Source organism: Passer domesticus, chromosome 15 (assembly GCF_036417665.1).
Source record: "Passer domesticus isolate bPasDom1 chromosome 15, bPasDom1.hap1, whole genome shotgun sequence".
NCBI classification, from domain to species: Eukaryota; Metazoa; Chordata; class Aves; order Passeriformes; family Passeridae; genus Passer; species Passer domesticus.
Genome location: NC_087488.1, coordinates 9,465,412 through 9,486,810, shown reverse-complemented (window position 1 = coordinate 9,486,810; position 21,399 = coordinate 9,465,412). Strand labels below are relative to the sequence as shown.

The 21,399-nt window shown below is 44.4% G+C and overlaps 2 protein-coding genes across 3 annotated transcripts; one reads left to right on the top strand and one right to left on the bottom strand.

The window, feature by feature from the left end:
- Positions 1 to 1,185: 1,185 nt before the first annotated feature.
- On the bottom strand, positions 1,186 to 15,653 carry REXO5 (RNA exonuclease 5). Its single transcript, XM_064390024.1, has 19 exons — positions 15,520 to 15,653; positions 13,743 to 13,864; positions 12,720 to 12,846; positions 11,758 to 11,842; positions 11,159 to 11,308; positions 10,938 to 11,026; positions 10,036 to 10,151; positions 9,141 to 9,279; positions 8,473 to 8,567; positions 7,316 to 7,418; positions 6,580 to 6,716; positions 6,169 to 6,277; positions 5,719 to 5,829; positions 5,456 to 5,593; positions 4,866 to 4,958; positions 4,151 to 4,370; positions 3,438 to 3,631; positions 2,781 to 2,890; positions 1,186 to 1,417 (listed from the first exon to the last, which is right to left on the bottom strand). Exons 1-19 carry the CDS (start codon positions 15,634 to 15,636, stop codon positions 1,348 to 1,350), a joined length of 2,325 nt encoding a protein of 774 aa, XP_064246094.1. The 5' UTR covers positions 15,637 to 15,653; the 3' UTR covers positions 1,186 to 1,347.
- Positions 15,635 to 21,163, top strand: ERI2 (ERI1 exoribonuclease family member 2). 2 transcript variants are annotated; one of them, XM_064390025.1, is made up of 7 exons: positions 15,635 to 15,869; positions 16,592 to 16,719; positions 16,860 to 17,016; positions 17,539 to 17,639; positions 18,499 to 18,580; positions 18,994 to 19,082; positions 19,293 to 21,163. In XM_064390025.1, the coding sequence occupies exons 1-7, from the start codon at positions 15,635 to 15,637 to the stop codon at positions 20,616 to 20,618; spliced, it is 2,118 nt and encodes a 705-aa protein (XP_064246095.1). In that variant the 3' UTR covers positions 20,619 to 21,163. The 2 variants fall into 2 exon arrangements, with proteins under 2 accessions (XP_064246095.1, XP_064246096.1); XM_064390026.1 differs by having other exon boundaries at positions 19,284 to 19,416.
- The last annotated feature ends 236 nt before the right edge of the window (positions 21,164 to 21,399 follow it).

Here is a 21,399-nt window from a genome sequence, read left to right as displayed (position 1 = left end):
GATGGTGAATGTGAACAGCCTGAACAGGAGTGAATCCTTAGAGAGGGATGAGTGCTGGGGTCAGTCTGCCCTTCACCCCCTGCCCTGAGCTGCCTGCGCTCCTGCTCTCTGCTGGGCTGGCTCAGCAGCAGGGGCTGCCTGTGCTGCTGAAGGCACTGGCTCCCTTTCACATTCTGCAATAGCACTGATGTTACTGTGTATGCCAGCTTGCAATAGCTGCAGCCAAAGGAATGCCAGGCTCACTTGAAGTGGCCAGGATACCTTAGTGTGAGAAAAAATTGGCTGCATTCATCTTGCTGAATAATAGCTTTAATTTTCAGGTTGCTTTAAATGTAGTCATTAATGACACTGACACAAGCAGCTCCTGCCTGCTCACTGCTGCTTCTGGGAATTCTCCTGCTTTCCTGTATTTGTGCCTGCTCCTCCACGCAGCAACTCCCAACTTCCAAATCCCAAGATAAAGAGAGAGCTCAGCCCAGCACAGTGAACTTAGGGTTGGAAATTAGGAGTGTGTGACTATTCCATCAGCTGTATTTAATAACTTCTGGAATGATAACTTTCAACTTTATCACAGGAAAAAAATCCCTCACCTCCTGGTCAAACCTTTTAACAAACATTTAATTTTTAAGTCTGGAGCTGTCAGGTTGCAAATCACCTCATCCTGCTTCCAGCTCCCTGTGGAAAGCGATGCTGTGGGAAGGCCACAGAGCCATGTGCTTTCCTTAGAACATCCCTTGCCCCTCCCACAGCCACAAGGAAACTTTTTTTTTTTTTTCTTTTTGTGTGTGAGGGGAGGGTGGGGGTGGTCAGGGAGGGAGGAGAAAGTGGAGATTGTCCAAGAAGTATGAATCACTGATTCCTCCTTTCCATGGCCCAAGTACAGCACTTTCCCAGAAAGGAGGCAGCAGCTCCAGCTCAGGAGCTGGCTCCGCGCAGTTCCCGAAATCCACGCAGTTCCTGGGGGAGCTGTTAACTGCTGAGCAGCTGCTGCAGGCTCTGCTCTGACCTGCCTGGCTGGTTCATGGCCTGGGATGTTCCAGGGCACAGCCCCAGCTGGTACCTTGGTGTCCAGGAGGGAATGACACCCACAGGCCAGTCCTGCCCAGCTCCTGTGGAGCACTGCTCCAGCTGCCAAGCCCTGCCTGGCTCAGCCTTCCCACAGCAAGAAGGGTTAATGGAAAAGGGTTTGTGCTTTAAGACACTTTGAATGGCTTTTATTTTTAGACATTTTTGAAGATACAGAGTGAAAGCCTATTGTTCTTATGGTAAGAGATTTTTACAAAGACATCAATATTTAAAGTAATTAAAAATATCTTAACAAAAGACTTTGCTTAAAAACTTGGCAGTTTAACAAGCACTCCTCCCTTCATCATCTTTTATTCCCATCAGACCAAGGCCGGATTGTGATCCATGTGTGCTGCAACACAAACAAGAAGTGTGTTAGTTCTGCTCAGCCTTCATGCACATAACTCTGCTGGGCTGGCAGTGAGAGGCCTGCAGCCCCCCAGGTCAGCACATTGAAAAATTAATTATTTTTCCACCCCACAATTATTTGGCATCCTTTTTAATCAAGAAGCCTCCTCTGACCTGTTGGTCCTAGGGAAACAGTAATACAGGAACCTCACACTTGGCAAGAAATCTCTTCCCAGCCTGAGCTGGAGCTCTCATCCAACCCCCTCAGCAGCCTGAGAGTGTGAGCCAAGCTCTGTGGGCTTCCACAGGCTCCCTGTGGATGCAGATTCCTGAATCCACCTGTTCTGCTCGTGGGATTCCTGCCCCTTGGTGATGGAAGATTGTGCTAAGCAAGAAGAGTTGGAAATGGCCCTTGGAAAGTAAATTGGGACGTGCTGAGCCCAGTGACTCTGCTGCAAAGGACACATGGTGTGACTGAACTCACAGCCATCCTCGCCTCAAACCTTCCCGTGGGGTGACAGCTGAGTGTGCAGGGCACCTGGGGTGATACAGGGTGTAGAGGGGCAAATGATTGCTCAGAAATGCACAAACAGAGGCAGTTTTAGCCCAAAGAAGGCAGCAGAAAGGTAGATGTGACCTTGATTAGGCTGACCAGTGACAGTGAGAGCATGGAAGGCTGTCCTCAGTAACCAGGGCTTTGCTTTCTGGTTAATAATTAAACAGTGAGACTCTGACAGTTCAGGAGCTGAAATGCAGGAAGCCCACTCCAGGGAAGTATCCCTGATACCTGCAGTGCTGCAGCCCAACTCAAATTCACAGCTTGCTCCTTCCTACAAAAGCTGAAGGACTCTGAACAAATGTGGGTTTTCTCATTTTTGTCCATCACATGAGAACAGGGGCATGAACCAGCTCCTTGAGCAGCTGTGGCTGAAGCACACTGTGGGGTACCACAACACAACAACTGGTAGGTGAGGCCTTGGCTGCAGTAATTAGGTGGTTTTAGAAACCAAACACCCCAAAAACTCCTGCCTGCTGTGGAAACTCTGCTTGATTCTCTCACAGCCACATTGAGCTTAACTCACTGTCAGAGGGGATGGAACATCCTCTGGGGGAGGTGGGTGAGCTGATAAGATCTGTACAATTAATCAACACTGTCACCCTCAGATACATCAACTGTGACTCAGGCCTGCTTTGTGGGCAGAATGTAGGGCTGAGGTTTTATTGACCAAACATGAAAGTCAGATTAACTACAACAGCTTCTTCAGCCTTTCTCTTCCTTGTGCAGGGCTTTAATTTTTAATAGATTAAGATAAAAATATTCAGCTCTGTATTTTCCTTGGTTCTTTGCAAAATAGGTAGCAAGTTACCTGTTCACTCCAGGAAAGAGAACAATGCACAGGGTGTTATTCTGCAGGCTTCTATAGAGCTTTTTGATATGGTGGTCTAACTTCTTCACCTTTTTCCTTAGATCCTGCTCCTGCATAAGAGAACAGAAACAATAAAGTCCCCCATTCATCAGCAGTGATACTTCTAAGTGTGTGGGCATGGCACAGGTGAGGGCAGCAGTGATGCTGCTCCTGCCTGGCACTTGGCAGTGCAGTGGCCCAGCTGCAGGGAGAACCACAGGCCCTGCTCAAATGGCTCCATGGCAAAAATGGGAGCTGTACCTCCAGAGCTCTCAGCTAGAGCTCTTCTTTCCTGTGCAGCCACACAGCCACTCACCTCTCCCTGTGCCCTGTCAGCTCCCCAGTGCCAGGTCGCAGTTCCTGGGCAGCAGCACCCACTGCCCTGTGCAGCCATGCTGGTTTTAATGTTATGCAGTGCCCTGCAAACATCACATTATCTCATGTGGTGTTATCTATCAAGCTGCTCTGTGGGAACTGATCCTCCTTTGCACCAGCACAAGGAGACCCTTCTGCCACAAGCAGCTCTGCACCTCAGCCAGCTCAAAGTTACCTCTCCAGGTCCCCAGGGCAGTCCCTCCTCACTAATTGCAGCCAACATCAGCAGAGCCTCACACTCACAGAGTCAGACAGCTGCTCCACTTTCTCATAGAAGATGTGTTTTCCTTGCTTCCCATTGCTGTGATTCATTTGCCAAATCCATCTCCAGAGGTGACCTGGAGCAAGGGCATTCCTACTTCTTAGCTCGCTACCCTTCATGGTCCATCCATTTATAGCTTCCAGGGCATCCACAGCACTCTGGGTTTTCTGGAATTCTGAAATGCAAAGAGAAGGGAACGTGGATTGGCAATGCTGTTGCTGCCCTCCTTGGCACCTGCAAGGCAGGGCTGAAGGTGTGGAGCAGGAGGGAGAAGAGAAACAAATCTCTGCAGCAAGCAGATCCTCATCTAGCTACAGATAAACATCAGACTAGAAATGCCAGTTGGCTGCAGCAGCCTCACTGAGCTGCTCCCACCTTTCAGAGGTGATTGCTGGGCTGTGTGAAGCTGCACAGTGGCCACCCCTCACATGGAAGTACTGGAGCCCATTAGTTACCCTGGAATTTTTCTAAGTAAATATTTGGGGTTTTTTTTAAGCAGGTGTTTTTTCCTCTTAAATATTTAACTGTAAAGTGCTCTTCCAAACAGTATGTGCTTTCACTGGAGCATTTTAAATACTATCCCTTGGAGCCTACCTGGGTTCCAGTACCTCTTGCTGTGTCTGTGCAAAGTCCCAAGGGCTGCTGAATGAGCTCATTTGAAGGAAATATGCAGGCTGTGTGTGAAGCTACTTACTGAGGAAACAGCAGTTCCTGTGCTTTCCACTCTGAAGATCCTTTGGCAGGAACAGTGTTTCCAGGTCTTTCAGCTGGCTGAATTCTTCTTGCAAGTCTGTCTCTGTTAATGACTTCTTTAGACCAGCCACATAAATCACACCTTCATTTTCTACATCCAGTTCTAATTCCTTAATCAGAACATTGCAGTCCAGCATTGCTGCAGTGACTGGTCTCTGGACCTGGGGTGGATGCAGCAGGAATAAAAAGCATGTCAGCCTACACTGCTCTGTGTTCTGAACTTCTATTTTAAAGTATTTTTCTCCCATTACCAAAAGTAGACAGGTTCTTTTTCATCACTTGAAATAAATATGACTAATGAAGGCCAACTTAATTAGTCATGATAAAGGGAGATCATATCTGTAATATAGATAAAACTGTATCATATCTGTAAAACTATAAAACTAAAATGCCATACTCTATATAGCCCTCTTACTTGCATCTGCCTTTTCAAGCTGCAGCTGGAGGTCAGAATTCTTTCTACCTCCCTTCTGCTGACAGGCAGAAAGGAAAAACAAGAGGGATCCAGCCATTTCCTTTCTGCCAGTGGCCCTGAATTGTGCAAGGACAGGGAGATTGTAACAGCACAAGCATTTGCTCAAACACAATGCTGTGATGTTTCAGATCTATTGGAGGCTGTGCCTGGGCTGAACATAACTTTTGCTGTTTGCCTTTACCTTAATGCAGGATCCTGCTACCTCAGCTCCATCCAGGCTTTCCACAGCAAGCTGGGCAGCTTCCAGCACTTCATACTGGATACACACATATGGCTTGAAATAGCAGAGTGAGATACTTCAGGTTTATCAGTGAGACACATTAGCCCTCCCTTTGAAAAAGTCAGGTCTCCATAAAGTTTTGCTTTCTTTTAAAACTAGAATAATATAAAAAAAGTTTGAGGGTAAAATATGTAATACTCCACATACTCTAGCTGTTTAAAACCCCCTCCAATTAACTCTTCAATTAATACTGCCCTTTTTTTCTCCTTTGGCTATTAAAGGCCTTAACATATCAGTTCTCTTTAGAAGGACAAAAATCACCTCAGCTTCCCCAGCACTCAAAGTCCTCTGAGCAGCACATGAGCTGCACTTGTTCTTGTCATTGTGTGGAGCAGGTTTTTAGGTACCCTGAATGATTGTAGTTGATGACTAAACTACCACAAGAACCCCTCCAAAGAGAATAACTGGTATTTCTTTGATTCTAATCAATATATTTCCAAGAATTTACTCAGATCTTCCAGACCTGTCTGCAGCCTTTGAGTGCTCCTCACCTGGAATGTTTCAGTTACCACTGTAAGGGACTGGATTGGTCCACACCTCCCAAATTCTTTCTTCACAGACTTGATGCAAAAGTTTTCTTCAAAAGGACCTGCGTAAATTGTCAGCATGTCAGTCAGCTTGCTTCTCACCTGTTGGAACACAGATTAGAGAAGGCACTTCACAAAGCAAAGGAACTAACTACTCAGTGCCTCCTGATAAATCACATCTCTCTACAAGCTCAGCATGAAGACTATTCTCAAACAAAAAATAATACCTTTTCATGAAGTCCAGCATGAAGGTGAGATGCAAGGTACTCTGGACCCAAACTGAACTGAATGATACTGAATTTGGACAGGGGAACATCTTCCAAGGCTCTCTGAAGGATCTGGAGGGACAAGAACAAACAAGGCTCAAAAAGGTACAAGACAATTGTACTGCAGAGGATCAAAAACAAGGCTATTGAATTTAACTCCCAACTTTAATTTTCATTATTGTCCAAGAAAGTCCTCAGGCAGAAATTCTTCTTTGGTGAGTCATGAGAGGATGCAGAGGATCAAAGCTCATTTCCGAAATGCTCAAATGGATTTAGCTAACCTGGTATTAACACTATTGCTAACAGTACTGTCAGTCAGCTTTTAAAATAGGACTCATCTACCCACTCCCACCACAAGAACAACTTTGAACTATTTTGATGCTTAGACCAACCCACTCTCAGTCCATTCACCTGTTTGTTTGAAGTGCTCAGGTTACTCTGACACAGGCCAGAAGAGTCTAATCCCTGTCTGCCCAAAAGGAGGGGTTTCTGGCCAGTCACCTGCAGACAATCTAAAAAACTAGCAGAGAGAAGTACACTGTGAATCAATATGGAGAATAAAAACTTGCAAGAAAGTCTTGTCAGAGAATTACAATGCAGTTAAGAAATTTGAAAGAACATTCTTGTCCACAACATCAAAAGAAGCCTAGGAAATACTCTGTGAAATTTAAGATGAAACTGCTTAAATTTTTTTCAGCACTATGCTGCAATTATTTGTGTCTGTCTAAGATCCTGGTGGCTTCTGAAAAACATAAGGCACTTGTTCGATTTTACTGAGGATTCAACTGAAGGAAAAACACACATATTTGAGAATCTTATTACCATGGTTTGGATAATGGTGGAGGCTCATTCAGCTGTTCCTGGAACCCACGTCCTTGTGGCTGTGGCACAGCTTTGTTCTGTGAGAGCTCAGCCAGTTTTTCAGCTGTCAGAAGCATCTCCAAGTTTAGTTCTGCTACCTTGAGGAAGGAAGAAGATTATTAGCTGGCTTTCATCTCATCAGCTAATTGTAGCTGACAAAAAGCCTGTGCTTTCCCTGTGAGTCATGCAGGCACACTCCAGCAGTGAAGAAACATGGACATTAATTTCTTGCCTTATTATTTTCTGTTGTCATTTTCAAGCATGCAGCACTCACAGCATCAACAGGCAGTCATCTCCAAAAACATTCTCTCAGAAATCTCAGAGCACAAGGGACTCATAAAACCAGCTGAATCACTACCACAACACACAAGGTCTCTCTCTTCTTTGATCTACCAAAATTACAGGCATTCCTGCAGGCTGGAAATGTCTCAGTGCTTTACCCAGGGCCCCTGTTCAGGATCAGCAGCAATGCTGGCTGATGTCAGTGAGTACTGAGCACTGCTAGTGCCCAGGTGATCCAGGTACCTGGATGCAGGCTGGAAATAACAAGCTGTCAAAACTGGGCCCTCTATCACAGCTCCATTTTCTCTTTTAAATCAATAGGAGGATGGGCAAGAGTGGAGGATTTTTTTCTTCAAAAGCACAACAACCTTAAGTTCTGTAGTTTAGGACAGAAATCTTAACTAGATATAAATACCTTTGTTGGTCCTTGCTCAATGAAGAACTGAGCTAACTCCAATGCAGCTCTAGCATCTTCTGTAGGATCATGCCCAAGCTTCTGTTCACACTGAATCTCCTTCCTAGGGCATCAAAATTAGGTGTACAGGCAGGTTATCTGTTTTTCCACACTGACCAACATCCTGTCTTTTCTAAACTGGGTCTTTTTCAGGCAAAAGAGCTTTCCCCTCTCCAAAAAGGATTTCAGTTCTGTGCAGCAGCATTCTTGTGAAATATTCCCAAAAGTTACTGCAAGAAATGTTTTTGCAATGTTGAGCAAAATGGTTTATGGAATTTACAGAATCACAGAATTACTAGGTTGGAAGAGTCTCCTTTTCTCCAGGCTAAAAACCCCCAGCTCCCTCAGTGGCTCCTCTCAGGGTTTGTGTTGCCAGCCCCTCATCAGCCTCGTTGCCTCCTCTGGATGTTCTCAAGTGTCTCAACTTCTTTCCCAAACTGAGGGCACAGAACTGGACACAGCACTCAAGGTGTGGCCTCACCAGTGCCAAGCACAGGGGGAATTTGACAGAAGCACTGCTAATACTTGCTACTCTGATGCATGACTATTTTTAAATTTTACTTCTTTCTCGACCAATGGCCCAACTCACAACTTGCACACAGAGAGGAAAGCAGCCTCCAGTTCAGTGAAGTCTGGCACTGCAGACTATTACCATTCACTGTGAGCATGGGGAGAACTGTCTCACTAAGATACTACCCAGTGGTAGCTGACACTCTGAGAAATATGATTTAAGTCAGGAAATCACACTTTCATGCATTAACCTTTCTTTCTTTCTTGCCAACTGAAAGAGCTCTCACCTGTGTGAGCCCGAGTGCCTCTGTTGTTCTACAGCTCAATACCTCTACAGCCCTGCAGGAAGGCGAGTTTTGCTGGGACTCAGATCTGGTTGGGTCACAGCATTCCTGCTTGCTCAAAGACAAGCCCATTTATTGTGCTGCCTGATGTTTCAAGCAGCCAGTAAATTCCATTTTACTGTGTCTAACTTGCACAACCTGCTCCTTTCTTTTGAATCTTAGTAACAAAATAATAATTCTGAGACTATTAGCAGCAGATCAAGACCCTATGACCCACCATGACAGTTTTTAATTTTTCCCATGACAGTACAGTAATAATCTTACCCTAAAACAGCTTTGGCTAGAAATTTTAGCTTATATCTTCGGCCTTCACTTCTGGCAAAGAGCAGTGAAGTATCAATAACACTGGGGTGGATCATCTGGAGGAGAAAAATCATCACCACTTTAGTTTAAGAACAGCACACATACAGAACTGGACAGTAACTCCACAATTTTCTGTGCCTCTGCCTTTTATTTCAGTTGCCAGCTTCTCCCTGACAGATGCCTCCTTCACAAGGGAGCAAAAGGAATAATGAAACAAGTCCAACTCTCCTTTCTACTTCCCACTCTAGTGGGAAGATCAAGATTAATTATGATTCAAGGATTTTAGATTGGTTAAATTACCCACAGAAAGAACTTCAGTTCTTCCTGAAGTGAAGTGCTATCAGTGACAGAACTATCAGAAGCATCTGCCTGAAGCAGAGGGGTAAAGCTGCACTTGCAACAATATCTGTGTCTGGACAGACTTCTCTCTTTTGGGTTCTGAACAGCCCCTTGCAAATTTTATAGCTGTAAGGAGAGTTCTTGACTTTTAATCCTTATAAGCATAGGGCTATTAATAATAAGAAGCAATTAACAAGTGTTCACTAATAAAAAGAGCAATTGTTAAAGAGTTTTCAGGTGTGAAATGAGTAACACAGGGTTGGGAAAAACAGTCTTAAAAACATACTCACTTCCAAAGCCTGAAGATCAGAATTTAAAGAATGACCCACTAACACTGCATCATGGGGAAGCATTTTTTTTAGCCTGGTTTGGATGTCTGACAGTCTTGTCTTCACTGGAAGAAGCATTTTCCTTGTGATTCCTGAGAATCTTCAAAACAAAAGTTGGGTGAGTTAAAAGCAATACATTATCAACAGTGTATGCTGGAAAACATTACAAGCAGGTCCTGTAAAATATGAACTCAGTGTAGCCAATCACAGAATGCTATTTACTGTTTCTGTTCCAACATCAGAGGATATACTGCAGCTAAACTGCTACGAGTGCTGATTCAAAAGTTTATTTCTCCCAGGTATTCTTAATAATGCAGTTGGCATCAGACAGCACAGGTAAGGAAATACTGCCAGTCTGATGGTGGGAGGAGATGCTTCCAAGTAACCTGAGGGGACTGGGACAGCACCTCCTGCATAAAGCCAGGTGAAGTTGTGAAGAAGACAAGCCTTGAGTTTTGCCTGCTTTTGTTATAATCCTGAGCCCCAACCTGAAGGTGTGTACAAGCTCTATACATTTTTTACATATGAGCAAATTCAGCTATGGACTCCATCTTATTTTATAACCACGAGTGAAGAGTAACTTGTACTGTGTATCATTAATGTGTAACAGAACTTTCCCATGGACACTGCAGAATGGCAGTGGTTCTGCCTGGTAGCCCCACAATGAGCAGCACATTGTACACATAATGTTGGTCACTTCAGTCACACAGCAAGAACCGTGTTCCTAACACTGAGGGAAATGCAGCAGGCATCTGTGCAAACCAAGGGGTTTCTGAAAGGTCCTGTGTAACAGGCTGAATGTGAAAGGGCTGCAGCTCTGAAAGACAAAGAGATAAGACAGGTTTGTGCAAGTGACCTGGTGCGGTAGTTCACCACTGTGCTCTCAGGTTTGACCAGCTCATTCAGGAGGCACTGACCCCGTGCATCCACCAAAGACACACGCGTGACTTCGTTCCCTTTTGCAGTCAGGCACTGTCAGGAAGAAGCAGAGGCAGTTGTTGAATCAGCACGGTGCTGCCACTCAAAAACCTTGACTAACATTTGCTTTGGCTGCAGCAGCATCACTGGGAAGGAGCTCCTTGACTTAGAGATCTACCACTCACAGCTGGTGGGTTTATACTCTACTGTGCTTCATTCCAATTGTTAAATGTGCACTGTAAGCACAGCAAACACACAGGCAAGCACAGCACAGAAAAACATTGCAAAGAAGTGCTGATTTCACAGAATCAGACTGTGCTCTGCACTGCACAAATACCCCTGACAGCACCAGCCCCAGAGACATTGTACAATGTAAAGGCAGAGCCCAGGTTGTATCAATAGTTACTCAATGCTGATCCAAACAGGCATCTCTGCAGGGCTATAAAGGAGAACTCCTCACCACAGCAGCTGCCAAAGGAACTGTGATGGCTAAAGGAAAGATGTGTGACAGTCTTTCCTTTCTCAGACCTTGGACAGAGCTGAGGAGGAATTCCACAGCTTGCAGCATTGCTGACAGGCCTGGAAGATCCAGCTGCTGCTCTGGGAGCCAACAGAACTGAGCTCTCTGCTCAGGATATTATTTCTGTCTCACAGCTAGAACTACTGCTGGGGCCTCTCCATGGCTGCATTAGCCCTGGTACCATCAAGGAAGGGACTGGCAGCAGATATTAAGATATCAAAAGTGGTTTAACAAATACAAGTGATTGGTTTACTTGGGAAGAGATGATAAGAGCTGGGTGCCTGACTCAATTTTGTAAGGCCACACACACTAATTTTTACCATTTCACAATCCAGACCAAAGAGGGGGCTGCTGTCTGTCCTCTGCTGATCACACTCTGTGGAGATGTAGCCCTTGCATCCAGGGGAACCTGGAGGGAAAACACACCTGGGAATAAGACCTTTCTTCTACAACTCATATGACAAAAAGTATCACTAAACTGTCAAAACTAAAAACAACCCCCAACACAATAAAACAAAACAGCCCTCACCCAAAAACTGACCTTTTATGGGATAGTCATTTTTTTTCTGCTCTTCTAAAGTTAGAGTATAGCTTGTAAGGCCTTGTTTTTTTTCTCCATATCTCTGAATGATGGGATCACATTGCAAGTCTGAGCTTTTAGTAATGCATTCACTGCTGGTGGAAGTCAAGCCTGTAAAATACAGAAGCATCTGTCAAGCTGAGTTTCTGCATCAGATCAACACTTAAGAGGCTGCACCATTCCAAATCACTACCTGGAACAACAGACTGGAGAGAGAGAGAGAGAGGGTCAGAGAAAAAGACAGTCTTCTCAACTCAAACCTAATTTATATCTCTGTCTCTTTGATTAGTTATATCTTAGAATGGGTAGTAAAGCAGCAGGGATTGGGATTAAATATGTTAAAAACTTTCTCTCATTCTGCATTCACTTTGACAATCAGCCCAACAGGAGTTACTGAACTAGTCAGGGTAAGAAGTCTCATGGTTTAAACCATTGTATGTGTTCCTTTCTAAACAAGTTTAACATGGCAGCACTGGGATTGCAGAGGATGCAAAGTCATAAATTTCTGTTCAAAGTGAGTCATTGTCTTGAAAGAGACAATGCAAACCCAAACAAAATACCTTGTGGAGTGTTTTGAGGTTTCAGGTTTGTTCCTTCTCCATACAGGCTGACTGGGAAGTTAGCAGAAGGTGCTAATGTGAATCTCTGAAAAAAGAAAATGTGAAAACATGTTAGTGACTTTGAAAGACAAGCAGAGATAAGAAGAAAATTAGGGGTTCATTGGTCCCCAAGCCAGCCAAATTCAGAGGAGGGTGAAAAAAGAAATAGTGGAAATACATTTGGTGTTTTAGCAAGTAGACAAACTCGCCACAAATCAAACCTGTCCTAATGAGGGATGATACAGGATTCTTTGTACCACAGGACAGATTTGCCTTGCCTGATATGATCAAGAAGGCAAATCTCAAGACCTTCTTTGATAGAAACTAAAACTAGTTCCAGTCTTTCCAGTAAAGTTGTGATTTACATTTGCTGCAGTTCAGGAAGAACTCTGTAGAAGTTTAAATTCAAGTCCTAGTTTCTTTCTATCTTCTTTCAAAAATATTGTTTGTAAGTAAGAAAATGAAAATAATTATTTTAATAATATTTCAAGGAAATGGGAGAAACTTGACATAAAGTGCAAATAACAAAAGTGGTATTTTTCAACCAGTGGGACTAGCATAACTCTATAGAGAGTCTCCTCACTCACAGTAATTTCCAAATTACTGAAATTATTCCAAGATATTTATAATCCAGTTGGCATCCTGTAGATGCAGGACACATAACAGTCAGAGGATTGAAGCCTCAATGAACATTTCACCTGGTAAAGCTCCAAAGACATAATCCTGTTGAAATCCTGTTCCTATCATCAAAGCCCTGTCCTTTGTTGTGAGCTGACAACTGCTGCAAACAGATCCTCTCACTTGCTGTCAAGGATGGCCACCTCCTTGGAGAAGGCAGTGATTCCACTGCAGCCATCATCCCTGGGGTGTGGTTTCAGGACTGGCAGAAGTTTAGAGGACAGTGAGGCACTCTGGGGACTTACATGGCGGAACACCCTCCTGAGGTGTTTGAACTGTAAATAGAACCTGTAGAAATGCAGCTGGCTCATTTCGTGCAGAACAACAACCACAACCCCAGCCAGGTGGCTTTGGTGATAAATATGGCACCAGCTGCAGTTAAAAAAGAGTAATAATTAAAAAATATATATACAAAAATCAAAGCAAAACAATTATCTAGCACTCTTAAAAAAAAAAGCTGGAACCAGCCCAGCTTTTAAGTCAGTAAATGGCAAAGTGCCAAATTACTTCAATAAGAAAAAGCTTTATAGCTTATCTTGAATAGCCACATATTCCTGGAAGCAACAGAGTACAGGAGACAGAGAAAGAAGAGTTATTGCAAATTTCTGCTGCATACCAGTTCAAGACATGTATACCTCATTCATATGCATCAGAATGTGAATATACCAGCAACTTCAACTGCAGTCATGCAGTCTGGTGAATTAATTAATCAGTTTCACAAAATAATTTTCTATTCACTATTAAAATCTAAACTGGGGTATTTTCTGCTTTGACTTTCATTTGAAGATTAATTTAATTTCATTTTTACCATTCAAGGTTATAAACCCTCCACAGCCTTTCCCTTCCAGTCCTGAGAAGTCCCTTTCCCTTCACTTCTGAGAACTGGCTCAGAGAAAAGGAGAAGTGAAATGTTTGGGTTTTTTTCTAAAATGCTCTACAACACTCTGTTTCAATTATATCTAACATGAAATGCATTAATATTTGTGTTAATATTTTAAAAGGGTATTTTGTTTCTCAGTGTGTAGAGCTTCAGTTCCACAGCAGTCATTCAGTTTTGCAAAACGGCGTGAAACAAAACTATGGAATGGTAGGATTTCTGCCAGAAGAGGAATTCTGCTTCCTGGCCAAATCTAACAACAACTGTATCTGCACAATCCAGGCTGCCATTATGGCAAGTGCTCCAAACCTAGCACGGCCAATACTCCTGCAGGAATGTTTCCACGCCAGGGGAGAAGGTGAGAGCAGGCTGACTGCAGCTGTGGATGTACCTGGGCTGTGCTGCCTGGTGGCATTTCCCCAGAGCTGCGTATTTCAGCAGCTCATACAGCTGCTCCTGGCTGATTTCAGAGGCCTCGCCCAGCAGAGCTGCTGACAAATGACACGACTTCTCCTGCGGAAAGAGAAACGGTGGTAAAGAGATGTTTCATGTAATCATACCAGGCCGTGAAGAAAGAAGGAAAAAGAAACTAAGAAACTACCCGGATACAAGCAGCTACATTTAAACTAACTCTTCCACCCCTTACGGGCAACAGTTTCCTTTCATATCCCGCTGAATATTACATTAACCCAACATTTCAGTAACCCAGGGACTCTAACTTCGAAGAGTTATTTAATAAAGATTAACATAGGCAGATGTATGCAGTAAGGAGACAATTGATATGCAAACACAATATCCTGGTCTCTCAACCCTTTCCCCCACTTGCTGCTGCACTGCTTCAGACATTTGTGCAAGAGTTACACGCAGGGACTCTGTGTGAGGGTTTCTCTATCTACAGCGTGGGATCTGCTCTGCCACAAGGGTTTGCTGACCCCTGCAGGGAAAAACGCTTCAGTAAAATCCAAGCAAGATGCAGAAAGAAAGCACTGAGCAGATGAGGTGGGGACTGTGCCACACAGCAGCTCTTTAAGCCGAAATGCACAAATTCTTCTAAAGGCTAATTAGCAAGGAAATGTGGCTTTTTGGTGACCTCCACTGGCCACATGGCCTCTTCCAAAGAGCTTCCATAAAAATTTTAAAGATATTATAGGTGATGAAAAGACATCAAAGCATACGGGGGAAAAACGCCACACAACACTAGAGAATGTAGAACCTCACAGCACAAACACCCACTGGAAGTTCTTTTCCCCCACACACTAACTAACAAGCCGTGTGCTCAGTAATTTGGACAGAGCCTGCCCACATGGGACTGAGCTGGTGTGCTCTTCCAAGACATTTGTCACTGGGTAAGGAAGTTAAAAAGAGGCGACAACGTTCGTGGTCCCAGTGGTTGAGAATCATCTGGCAATAACAGCACAGGCTGGTGTAATTGCCAGTGCCTCACCTCTCAAGCTGAGACAAGTAATGACACCGTTGTTTTCACTACAGCCTCATTAAAGCTTTGCAAAAAAACCCACACAAAGAGCAGAGGTTTTGTTTCACCAAGGAGAGGGTACTGCCAACCAGAGGAATTTGGGTACAAACAGGACTGGTCTCACAGGCTGCAGACGCAGCTCCTGTTCCACGGCACTGAGTCCGTGTGCCCGGGTGAGGGACACCGTGGGGCTGCTCTGCATCACCCAGCGGCGCGTGTGCTGGGCACACACAGCGCTCCTTTCAACATCTGCTTGGTTCACAAGATCATACTGGAGAATGTACCTGCTTTTTAAAAACAAAATTCCTTAAACGTAACGCTGAGCACTCCAAATGAGTTGTTTTCCACATCTCTTGGAGCGGAATCCAAGACATTAACAGGTTCCGCAGGGCAGAGGTCACGGCCCCAAACCTCTAAGGCTCGAGAAGCGTTTGGACAATGCTCTCAGGCACACGGTGGGATTGGGCTGGCCACAGCTCCAGGGCAGGAGCTGGACTCGAGGAGCCCTGTGCACAACTCAGGACATTGTGTTGTTATCAGCAGGCACTGGCTGTACCCTCCCGCTACACCGCCGGTGTACACGGCTTTGCTGAGCTCCAGCACCCCAGCGCGGGACACACAGCACCCGAGAAGGGCCGTAAGGGGCACGGGGCCCGCACCGCGCTCCTCGCAGCGCCGGGCGCTCGGCTCTCACCTCGGGGCCCAGGCCCGGGCCGCCGCCATCCGCCTTCCGCCTCTTCCGCGCCGCCCGCGGCCCCTCCGCGGCTTGGCCGGGCCGCTTGCGCCCGTTGAGGCACAGCCCCTTCGCCATGGCGCGCTCGGGAGCGGCGGGCTCCGGCGGCCCCTCACGGCCGGGCGCGGCCCCTCACGGCCGGGCACGGCCCCGCGCTCCCGGGCGCTCTCGGATCGCGCTGGGCGGCGCCGGGGCCGCGGCCGGAGCAGCCGAGCGCCGAGAGCGCGATGGGGGCGGGCCCGCGGGAGCTTTGAAATGGCGGCAGCGCGCTGAGGGGCGGGGGTGGCCATGGCCACCAAGCGCCTGGCCAGGTGCGGAGCTGGGGCGCGGAGCGGAGGGGGCGCGGCGGCGGTGAACGGGCGGGGAGCGGCGTGGCGCGGCGGTGGCGGGGTCCGGGCGCGGAGGGGCCGCGGCGGTGGCGGGCGGCCCCTGAGCTCGGCCGGTGTCCGCAGGCGGCTGGGGCTGGCGCGGAGCAGCGCGCGGGCGCGGAGCGGGGCGCGGGCGGCCGCGGGGCAGCGCTTCGCCTTCCTGATCGTCCTGGACTTCGAGGCCACGTGCTGGGCGGACCGCGGGCGGCGCGGGCCCGAGATCAGTGAGTGCACCGAGCTGTGAACCGCGCGCCTCTGTATGTGTCTTCCTCCGGTTTCTTTTAGCCCCTGGCGTTTCAGCCCCAGTGCAATGGGATAATAGATATATAAATAATATAAATGTGTTTATGTATGTATATATATATATATACACACACATACATATAAAAATGCACATCACAGAATATTCTGAACTGAGAGACCAACAAAGATCACCTAGTCCATCTCTCAAGCGAATGATCCACACAGGGATCAAACCCACAAGCTTGGCCTTATCAGCACCATGCTTGAGCTCTCTCTATATATAATATAACACAATAATGGAATGTGCTAAGCTGGCAGAGACCCATCTGAAAATGGTCTCATTCCTGTGAAGAGTTTTAACCTTTCTGGCTTTGTGTTTTGGTTCTCTTTGTTTTGTTTCTTCTTCCCCGTGTTTGTTGCAGTTGAATTTCCAGCAGTCCTGTTAAACACCTCAACAGGAGCTATTGAATCTGAATTCCACATGTATGTCCAGCCCCAGGAGCACCCTATTCTCTCTGAATTCTGTACAGAACTAACTGGCATAACACAGGTATAATTATGACTTAACATTGTTTTACAGTTGTATAATTGCTGTTTACTGTTTTATTTAAAGAGGCTATAAAGAAATAAACCTCAAATGAATTTCAGTGCATTCTAACACATACCTGCTTCCTGTTCTGTTCCTTGAAGAATCAAGTTGACCAAGGGGTGCCTCTCAACATTTGCTTATCACAATTTTTGAAATGGATTCAAAAGCTACAAGAGGAGAAGAAAATTATGTTCAGTACAGATAGTCAGAGTAATTCTACTTCAGAAGCAAAAGCGTGTGCCTTTGTTACATGGACAGGTAAATAACATTTTCATTTGCTTTTTCTGCACAGTAATAACATTAGGTGGCACTAGTGAGATTGTGTCTTCACTTCTACACAGCCAAACTCCTATTATTAGGTATTAAAATTGTGGAATATTGGGATAAGACTGAAAATATGTAATCTGTGGAATCCTGACATGTTTGCTGCATCTTTGACTCCAGGGTCTGATGCTGTTACATTTTTCTGCTTTAGTGAACTGTATGATCATTCTTAGTCTGTCTAAATGAATTAATGATGTCTTTGAGATCTTTAACTGCCTGAAGTTAATTACTAACAGCAGGGGTTTGCTTCTCCTGGTGTCCCATTGCAGTTTTTCCCTTGGACAGCCACTTCACAGCCTGTGCCTCCTGCCCCAGCAGCACAGGATGCTGACAGTGTGTTGGTGTTGTGTCCCTTTATGCAGATTTTTAGGCCACATAAAGGGGCACATAGGCCACGTTGTGTGGATTTTAGTTCAGTTCTGCAGTGGTGGATTGACTGTGGCTTTCCCTGCACAGACTGGGACCTGGGGGTGTGTTTGCACTACGAGTGTCGAAGGAAGCAGCTGCGCAAACCCGACATTCTGAACTCCTGGATTGACCTCAAAGCGACCTACAGGGTGAGAGGATGGGCAGACTGAAACATTTCTATCCACACTGACCTCAAAGGCTGGCTGTGCCTGGGCTTACAAGGCAATGCTGTGTGTCCCAGTGACCAGAGTAACCTGGTTTTATTTCATGTTTACTGCTCAATAACCAACTGCCCTAGAACTGTGTGAATGTGAATAGAGATCTTAATGCTAGGAAAACATTGTTGTTTGATAAAAGAATGATAATTATGAGAATTTATGAGCTGCACTTCCTTTCCTGACATATTTTGCTCTCCTTGCTTCCTATCTTTTGTTGTTTTGTGTGCTCTTATTGCTGCCATATATTGCTGTGTAGGAAGTTGTCATTATAGTCTGTTGAGAGGTACTCAGAGGTACCTTACAGATATCTAAAGATAAGCAGTGAATATTCCCCCTTTGCAGTGATCAAATCAGATACTCGTATTAGGAGCAAGAAGTAATACTCACTTTTTTCAGTTACAAAAAAATCCATACCTACGCCAAATATATTCATGCCTTTGACTGCATTTAAGGTATTATTTATAGTTGTATTCTTTAATGCTGGTCTGTTAAGACTTTCATCAGTGTAAGCAAGCCATAGAGTGCAGACAAATGACTCCAGAGCTCAGACAGAATGGATTTGCTTAAGACTGAAAGAAGGGATTCATGTTTCTTTCCATTCTGATTTCTAAGAGGGTAAGTAACTTATGGACTTATCCTCACTGTAAAATGCAAATACCCAGCTTGCTTAATTGCCTTGTGAGATTTATTATTCGTAAGGGGATATTTCTGAAATGGCTTTGCTTCACTAGGGAAAGGTTTTTAAATGCTTCATATGCTTCATGTTAAGCACCTGCGTTTCTTTCCTTAGGCCTTCTATAACAGAAAGCCTAAAGGGCTAAATGGAGCTTTGCAGGATTTGGGGATAGCTTTTGAAGGACGGGAACATTCTGGTAAGCATGATGATCCTCATTTTATGAATTCACAAGATTAATTTATGAATTGCTAGGATGCAAAGAAAAGAGGGGGAGGGAAGATAAAGAAATAGATCTGAATATCATGTTAGTTTGAGAGAATTGCAGCACAATATGTGTTTGTTTGTTTTTTTACTTGACTAATAAAAAGAGCAAGGATATTTAAAACTGTGAATAGATATTCAGCTCTATGGATAATCCTTCAGATGCTTCAGCACAGAGAATTATTTGGAATTTTCTACTTCCCTTTTTTGAACTAGATGACTAAGTGTCACAGTTCTGTGACTCCTTGTCATTCATGTAAGGCTTACCTAGATTACATTTTTCCAGTAATAAGAACTATTCCCAGTAGCAGTTCAAAAGGAAGACATTAATATAACCATACTTTGAAGGGTTGGATGATTCCCGGAATACTGCTCGTCTTGCTTGGAGGCTGATCTGTGATGGATGTGTGCTGAAAGTTACTAAATCTTTGGATAAGGTTAGTCCCTACTTCATATCTCCCTGTCTCCTTGCTTTGTAGCCTGGAATACAGATGAAAGGTGAGCTATTCAAATAACAAACCCAGCATCTTGACTGTGATTTGGAAAGAACATCCTTAGGCTGATACGCTTATTAATTTTGTGCATTTATTCCCAAAATGTCTGGGTATTCACTTTCCAAAATCTGCTTTTGTTTACGGACTCCCTAGGCACATCAGAAGAGTAATTTAATTTCCAGAACACTGACTGTAAATGGCACTGACAAGACTCCACTGGGAATTAAGAGCAGAGCTGAAACATCTAGAGATGGAACTTGTGAAACAAAACCTCTGGCTGAGAACAAACACAAGAGTATTGCTGGAAACAAGATAAATTCTAATGTACAGGCTGGGGAACAGCAGATCACTTGCACTGATCCCTCTGCAGCTGTCCACGTTGTACCCAGCAGCAGCTCAAGGACTGAATTCCATGCTCAATGCCAAAGCTCTTCAGCAGCATCTCCTGACAGATTTCCTGTTCCCCTGGGTGTGGCACAGCCCTGTCCCAGTCCTGCATCAACAGGCATTGGGCAGCCCCTGAGAACAGCCAGGCCCAGCCTCCCAGTGCAGGGATCAGGGCTGGTGCTTGTCTCCACCACCATCCCCTCAGTCACTCTCTCCAGTGGGGACATCAGCACCAGCTCTGAGTGCTTGTCTCTGCTGACAGACTGGGAAGATGTTGCTTTGATACCAGAATCTCAATATGAACAAAATTCAGACTCTGTTCAGCTCAAGGATGACTCAAGCACAGATAGTCTAACAGTGTCTGAAGAAGAAAATATTTCACAACAATTGGCTGTGACAAGTTCAGATAATCAGAGTTTGGAGGAATGTGTAGCACCCATGGCACCTCTGAGGTCTGTTGTTTACAAAAGTCCTGATACTACAATCTATAATATAGGGACAGTACAAAGGCAGACTTCAACATTTTCAGCTTTTAAGTTACCATCTGCAAAGGGAAATGCTGTTTCAGCACAGTCAGCATTAACTGGAAATTACTCTACTCCTTTAGAGGCTCCTAAAAGAAAGCCAACTAGTCCAAAAACATGCCCACCAGCAAAAAAACAGTCTTTTAATATATATCAAGAGAAAACTTCCTCTTTTGATCACTCCTTACCTTTGAGAAGTTCAAATTTGCCCAGAGTATCTCCTGTAGTTCTGAACTCCACAGTCATTTTGAATGAGACTGTAAGAGCTGTGAGAAATGGAAAATCAACCCCCCCTCTGTGTAACTGTGGCAGAAGAGCCAAAAAACTCTCTGTGTCAAATGCTGGCCCAAACCATGGCAGAGCATTTTTTTGTTGTCCTGTTGGCAAGCAAGGAGGTAATAAGAAAAGTTGTGGATACTTCAAGTGGGAATATGCACTTCTGAAAGAGAAATCCAGTGGTCTCACCTTTAATGCAGATGCTTTGACCTCTCTTGGAACTGTTCCTAGTAATTCAGAAAATTCTTCCAACAAGAAAAATTGGTGTCTTAGACCCTCTATGAGAACTTGAAAATGGATACCATTTCTTGTCTGAATCCTAAACTCTAAGTGTCATGCTTAATTGAATCAGGACAGTCAAATGATGTCAGATATATATTCTCAGAATGGGATGAAAAAGACAGTTCTTGGTTAACATAGAAAGGAAAGTTGCTCAAACACACAAAAATATCAGCAGATCATAAAGTAACGCCTTAATGAAGTGTGAGAGAACAGAAAAAACTATTAAGTGCTAAAATTAGAGTATGAGCAGCTGTTGCTACAATTCTTAAATTTCTGTTCTATCATATATTTTAAATGCCTTACTAGTCCAGTCCTTAAAGATTTCAATGACACAGATTTTATTTGCACTTTTTTCCTACATATACTTGTATTGCCTACAACTTTTAATTTTTTTAAACTTTTGAAAGATTTTTAAATCTCTTTACAAGATGTTGCACATCAAAAGTGATTCTTGATGCAATAGTATTCTCTTAAACTCTTACAGAGTTTTTTATCCTTTAAGTAACAATAAAGATAAGGTACTGATATTTCATTAAATACTTTATTTAACACACATTACTGTTGTGCTCTTGCCTCTCTGGGTTTCCCATTTCATTATTATCAGTGTCTGCTTTAGCTCGAAGTGTAGCCCCTGGGACAGACAAATGATGGGAATCTGGTAAGAATGTATTCAAACCTAAACTGAGAAGCATATAGTGTCATGTCTTTACATTACTGTGTAAATCTGCAATGACTTTCTTTGTAAAAAAATCCTGCAAAAAAGCAGCAAGTACTTTAATTTTTTCTCCACT

Bases quoted from the DNA above. Each gene is read 5' to 3' on its own strand.
- ERI2 (XM_064390025.1), top strand. From the start codon at position 15,635: ATGGCGCGCTCGGGAGCGGCGGGCTCCGGCGGCCCCTCACGGCCGGGC. The intron at 18,581-18,993 runs GTAAGCATGATG...CATACTTTGAAG, and splicing joins TGAAGGACGGGAACATTCTG to GGTTGGATGATTCCCGGAAT. The intron at 19,083-19,292 runs GTTAGTCCCTAC...CGGACTCCCTAG, and splicing joins TTACTAAATCTTTGGATAAG to GCACATCAGAAGAGTAATTT.
- REXO5 (XM_064390024.1), bottom strand. From the start codon at position 15,636: ATGGCGAAGGGGCTGTGCCTCAACGGGCGCAAGCGGCCCGGCCAAGCC. The intron at 10,152-10,937 runs GTAAAAATTAGT...TCTTCCTGACAG, and splicing joins TTGGTCTGGATTGTGAAATG to TGCCTGACTGCAAAAGGGAA. The intron at 5,830-6,168 runs GTGAATGGACTG...TTGTCCCTCCAG, and splicing joins TGAGCACTTCAAACAAACAG to ATCCTTCAGAGAGCCTTGGA.